At 38.7% G+C, this 6,611-nt stretch overlaps 1 protein-coding gene across 2 annotated transcripts in view; it reads left to right on the forward strand.

Moving 5' to 3' along the window:
- Positions 1 to 3,224, forward strand: part of LOC121044493 (E3 ubiquitin-protein ligase RNF103) — a 110,889-nt gene extending 107,665 nt beyond the window's left edge. Inside the window, exon 7 of one of the 2 annotated variants that reach the window (XM_040496842.1) lies at positions 984 to 3,224. In XM_040496842.1, the coding sequence (XP_040352776.1) occupies positions 984 to 1,126 (143 nt within the window). In that variant the 3' untranslated portion in view covers positions 1,127 to 3,224. The remainder of the gene's footprint in view (positions 1 to 983) is intronic. The other variant, XM_040496840.1, reaches the window with a different exon arrangement.
- Positions 3,225 to 6,611: the final 3,387 nt, after the last annotated feature.

Genomic DNA, 6,611 nt, shown 5'->3' on the forward strand with positions numbered 1-6,611 from the left:
CAGAGCCCGATGCGGGGCTCGAACTCACAGACCGCGAGATCATGACCTGAGCCGAAGTCGGACGCTCAACCGACTGAGCCACCCAGGCGCCCCAGGGGAGCTTAAATTTCTATAGACTTTCTTGAAAGCAATTAGGCAGTAGCTGTCAAAAGCCATCAACCTGTCAGACTGATTTCTGGGAATTTATTTTAAACTAGTAATTAAGGATGTGCTGAAAGGTTTAACTCAAGGAAGTCTGTTGTAGCATTATTTATCATATTGAAAAGTTTGAAATAACCTAAATGGATACTAATAGAATACTGGTTGAATTATATCTGTTTTAATGGAATACTTTATAGCTGTGATAGTGTGGAAATACGTTCATTGACATGGAAAGACATTCACAATATAATGTGTGAGAAGAGCCTTGTTATTGAAATACATGCTCGTGTGTAAAAAACATGTCTATAAGAAAAGACTGGAAAGAGGATGAACAAAAACAGTCATCTCTGAAAAATGGTTAATGAAGTTTTAAGCTTTATTTTTACTTCTGGAGTTTGGGTTTTATGTTTAACAAAAAAATTCATGAGATTTAATTTTTATCTGTTTTAAAATTATTTAATTATTTGTTTTTAAATTGTTGGGAAAGACTAGTTCCTCCAGGAAAACCTTTTGTGGAAGTTTAAAAACAGTTTAGTTTTACTGAGAGACATGTAACATCTTCATGATCTTGAAACTTAAGTATTCAATAGTGTTTAGGAATTTAGAACAAGAGTGGCAGTACCAAATTTCTTAAAACCCGAATCCTCCGTTATTATGACCTTGGTATCATCACAAGTTGGCGTTTGCACTTTTGTCACAGTGAGCAAATCCGCCCGCGAACAGCTTGTTTTATTGCCCCTTTTCTGTTTCTTGTTAGGCTCTTCAGGTACGAAAGGCAGAGAGGATAAGGGACCACTTCTTTAAAATGATAATTTGTTCATTTGTTTGCTGTTTCGTTTCAGGGGCCTTGGGCAAAGCACCTAGTAAAGTGACCGACGCCCTTCCGGAGCCTGAACCTTCAGGAGCCATGGCCGCATCAGAAGATGAGGAGGAAGAAGAGGCCCTGGAGGCCATGCAGTCACGTCTGGCCACACTCCGAAGCTAGTGGCTGCCCAGCTGGGCCCTCAGGCTCTTTCACAGCCCACCTACTGGGAGTGGGCACACTCCTCTGAAGCAGTCACCATGTTATGTATCTCTTGCACTACGCCTCTGAGGCACTTTTATTCTGAGAAGGTTCTCTGCTCATATCTCTTCACTTTGCAGAGGTTTGGGGATCTCAATGGGATTGTCCTTGAGAGTTGGGGTTATAAATGCATCATTTTCAGGGGTATAAATAGAAGCATTCTTTGGGAGGGGAGGGCAAAGGAATCTGACTTCATGTGATGCATCATTTTCAGGAGCATAAACAGAAGTATCTTTTGGAGGGAAGGGCAAAGGAATCTGTCTTCTCCCGAAGCACTTCTGAGGATAGAGTTGGCCTGAATGTTGAGGACTCTCCATTTTTTTGTCTCTAAAACACTATATAAAATGGATTTTAATAAATTTTTGCTTTAACACTTGGTCTCATTGTAGATTGTCATGTGCAGTGAATTTTCAAGGTGTTTGCGGTCTCAGATTATATGTTGGCCTTGGAAAGAGAGAAGGTGCTATAGCCAGTCATATGGGACTTGGAAGCCCAGCAGAAGAGGCTTCTGCTCCATGGATGCTGTTCCCCAGCTTTCACAGATGTGGTGTGGGAGCGACGCTTCTGCTTTGTCATCTGTTTAACCAAAAGGATCCTCAAGAATTGTGACTCCTTGTCCTGTTGGCCGGATGGCTGTATTATGTCCTGACAGGTGTGCATATGTAGTTTGCTTCCCTTCCTTCCCAATGCACGTTGGACCCAGAGCAGACAGCTGTGAGATTAGGACTTTCACCGTCCAGCTGCTTTTCTCTGCTGCTTTTCTCTGCTGCTGCTGCTGTTTGTTGTTCAACTCATTTGGGTAAATACCAAGGAACACAATTGCTGGATCACTGGTAAGACCATATCTGGTTTTGTAAGAAACTGCCAAACTGTCTTCCAAAGTTGGCTGTACCATTTTGCATTCCCACCAGCCATGACTGAGAGCTCCTAGTGCTCCACATCCTCGTGAGTAGTTGATGTTGTCAGTGTTTTGGATTTTGACCATTCTATCAGGTATGTAGTATTATCTCACTGTTGTTTTAATTTGCAATTCCCTAGTGATTTATGATGTTAAACATTTTTCCATGTGCTTTTCTGCCATTTGTATATCTTTTTGGGTGAGGTGTTTAGGTCTTTGCTCATTTCCAATTGGGTTGTCATTGTTGAGTTTGAAGAGTTCTTTGCATAACAGTCCTATCTTCAGATAGTCTTTTATAGATATTTTCTCCCAGTCTAAGGCTGGTCTTCTCACTCCTTCACATTGTCTTTCACGGAGTGGTTTTCAGTCTTAAGTCCAGCTTTCCAATGATTTCTTTCATGATCATGCCTTTGGTGTTAGATTTTAAGTCATGATCATACCCATGATCACCTAGATTTTCTCCAAAATTCTTCCAGGAATTTAATGTTTTACATTTAGGTTTTGATCCATTTTGATTTAATTTTTGCGACGTGTGTAAGGTTTGTGTTTGCATGTTGATGTCCAGTTTTGGCACGATTTGCTGAAAAGACAATTTCTGCTGCATTATATTGTCCTTACTCCATTTTCAAAGATCAGTTGGCCATTTTTGTGTGGGTCTGTTTCAGGCCCTCGGTTCTGTTTCACTGATGTTATATTGATGTATTTGCCTTTTCCTTCACTAATTACCACCCTGTCTTATTGCTGTACCTTTATAGTAAGTCTTGAAGTCAGATAATACCATCAAGCTTTGTTCTTCACTGTTGTGTTGGCTGTTCTGGGCTTTTTCCTCTCCACATAAACTTTAGAACTCATTTGTCAATATCTACAAACTAGCTGTGATTTTGTTTGGGATTACTTTGAATCTATAAATTAACTTGAGAAGAACTGACATTAACAGGATATATTTTCATGATTGCATTTATCTGGCTAGTTTATTCACAGAATGATAATGGAATTAAGGGATGCTCAGAATCCCTGAGCATTTTTGTCTTATATGGATAATCAGAGTTTATCCAGGTGGATGGATGGACAGAATAATTACAACCACTCTTCCAGCCATTCAAATAAAATGATGTAAATGTAGGGTTGGTTTGTTTTCATTGTTTGAAGAGGTCCTCTTTTCTCCATTCCTGTTTTCAGGTTAAGGAAATATCATTGTTGTCTTATCATGTTATATAGTCAATTTTCCCTCAGTATTCTTCTGGGCATCATTGGAAATAAGGAGAGTCAGTTACTACACTGGCTCTGTAAGGGTCCACAATCTGGGAAGGGAAATGATGGTGTAAATACCTGCAATAAAAGTTTTCCTCTTTCCTCAGCTTGTCAGCTTAGGTCCAGCACTAGCAGCACCAGCTCCCATTCTCCACCCCAACCATAGACTGAATCTACTTGGTGCCCTAAACAAACAAACAAACAAACAATGTCAAGAGTAGCATCCCACAACACTGACCCATTTGTTTTGTTTGGAAATATAGCTCACACTAAAAACCACCATCCAGCTTGTGGTGATCACCCAGCATTTCACTCTAGACAGGTTGTAACCTCATTTACTCTGTCCCTCCCCACACTCCCCATGTTGCCTTTCATGCCTTCCTGAGCACTTACCACTCATACAGCTCACATCACCTGGGGCCTCCTTGTCGTGTATTTCCTCATCTATCTCAGGACTCCTGGGGAGAAGGGGTTTTGACTCATATTTGTTCCCAAAGAGTACTAGTCATGCCTTTCTCTGCACCTCTTCCTGACACCCAACACCTAGTTGAAGAACTATGACCACTTTTCTTGTCCTACCATAGTGACAGCGCTGCTCTTCAAATGCTAATCTGTAGTATCAGTAAGAAAGGCTCTTAAGTAAAACTGGAAATATTTGGTTCAAATAAAAAGCAAGGTCTTTTCCAACTTTTCAGAGCTTTTCATATACTTTTCCCAAATTTATTTGACCAAGACAGTTTTCTTTTGAGATGCCAGAATTAACATTTCCTTATCACTGAAATCTTTTCAGAAATGCAGGTCTAAATCACAGCATGGAAATGCCTTTTTTTAAAGCTAAGGAATTCCTCTTCTACATATAATTAATGATAGTTTTAAAAAATGTAGAGTGACATCAGGAAAATGGTGGAGTAGACAGCTCCATACACTCACACCTCCAGATTTTCAGAAGTACCAGAAACTGTCAGAACTAACTTTGTCAGAACTGGGAAACGAGAGTTTACAGCAACCAAGTGAACACTGTATTAAGAAAAAAGAAATGTGAAAACAGTAAGAAAGCATTGTGGCATTTTACTTGCCCTTGCCAAATCCTTCTCCTAACTTGGCAGCAGTCTTAAAGACAGGAGCTCACATTCTGTGTGTGATCCTGGTCCCTAGTTCCAGGGGGAGAACAGAGTAGACTTAGTCACAAATTATCTGTTTGTCTGTCTGCCCTTACCTGTCTGTGGGCCATCCTGAAGGACTAATGTAAGGTGCTTATCTCTGGTTTGCCTATTTTGTAACTTAGGGTGGAGAAGCAGCAGGCATTGCTTGAAAACATGTTAAGGAAATAATTTTTAAAAAGTGAGACCACCTGGGGCAACAGATTACACTTGAGACCTACAATAGATCGCTTAAAACCTGGGAAGAAAAGTGAGGGAGAGGGTTTCTTTGGGATATTAGGGCATTCAAAAGCATGTGGAAAGCCACATGCATGCCTAGCACAGGAAATATCAGAAAAGATCTGAGAAGACCCCACACTTTCACCACTCGCTGATCTGTAGACTTGGGTGCAAGCAGGAAGTGAAGGCTGAGACAGAATTGTCAATAGTCTAAGTGTTAAGAGTGTCCCAGCACAGAGCTAGTCCGTAAAGACTGGGACAGGTGTTTTTTGTTTGTTTTTTAAAGATCCCGGCATTCAAAGAAATCTTTGTTAAAATACTGGCTGAAAACAGCAAAGTCTTCAATAATTAAGAAGTACAAACCTTGGGGAAGAGGGAGATTCTGATTTCCAGATTTATGCTGGAATATTCAAATGTTTAGTTTTCAACAACAAAAATCACAAAGCATACAAAGAAAGTGCAAAGTATGGCCCATTCAAAAGAAAGTTAAATTTATAGAAACCATCCCAAGAAAGTCCAGACACTGCACTTCTTAGAGACTCTAAACCAGCTGCCTTAAATATACTCGAGGTAAAGCAAACCAGTAAGACAATGAATAAAACAAAAATATCAGAAGATATTATTAAAAAGGAACCACATAAAAATTCTGGAGCTGAAGATTATAGTAACTGAAGTGCAAAAATACACCAGAGGGATTCAACAGATTTGAGTAGGCAGGGGGAAAAAAAGGTGAACTTGAAGATAGAATAGTTGAAATCTAGTTTGAAGAGCAGAAAGAAAAGTGAACAGCCTAAAGGACTTGTGAGACCATCAAGCTCACCAACATATGGATTATGGGAGTTCCAGAAGAAGAGAAAAAGAAAGGAACAGAATTGATATTTAAGGAATAATGGCTAAACTCCTTCCATATCTGAAATATATGAATCTACACATCCAAGAAGCTCAACAAATTCCAAACACAATAAAGGGATTCACACTGAGACACATAGTCAAGTTATTTAACAGTAGAGACAATAATAATGAAAGCAGAAGAGAAGCAACTCCTCATGTAAAAGGGGCGCTTCAATAAAATTAACAGCTAATTTCTCATCACAAACCATGGAAGTGAGAGGCAGTGGGATGACCTATTTAAGGTACTGAAAGAAAAAACTCAATGAAGAATTATATATCCAGCAAAATTATCCCTTGAGAATGAAAGAGAAAGTAAGGTATTCCCTGATAATGGGAGTCCTTCAGGCTGAAATAAAAGGACAATAGACAATAACTTAAAGCCATATGAATAAAGAACACCAGTAAAGGTAACCACATTCAAAATAAAAGCCAGCATTATACTTTTGGTTTGTAACTCTTCTTTTTTTTTGCATGAGTTAAAGGCAAATACGTACAAAGTAATTATAAATCCATATTAATGGGCACACAATGTATAGAGATGTAAGCTGTGACAATAGCAATATAAAAAGGGACAAATATATTCAGAAGTGCAGTTTTTGTATACTATTGAAATGTAATAGGTATTATTCAAGCTAGATTGTTATCTAGTTTTTCAATCTAGTTTTAATCACAATTGTTATACTGTGATTGCAAAAATAACTACTAAGAATATACCTAATACAGAAAAATATAAAGGAAATAAAAATTGTACAGTACAAAATTTCAGTTATGAAAAAGAATTGAACTACATATATAGAAAACATATAAACAGAAGTCCATTATGAGTAATTAAATGTAAATTCTCCAACTAAAAGGCAGAAATTGGGAGGACAGATAAAAAAACATCACCTGTATGCTGACTCGTTTTAGATACAAAGGCACAAAAGGTTGGAAGAAATGGAGGAGGTGCCAAGAAGATGGAGGATTCTAAGTGCAACCTATCCAAGTC

The sequence above is a fragment of the Herpailurus yagouaroundi genome, unplaced genomic scaffold, assembly GCF_014898765.1.
Source record: "Herpailurus yagouaroundi ecotype Mexico unplaced genomic scaffold, PumYag 188, whole genome shotgun sequence".
Lineage (NCBI taxonomy): Eukaryota > Metazoa > Chordata > Mammalia > Carnivora > Felidae > Herpailurus > Herpailurus yagouaroundi.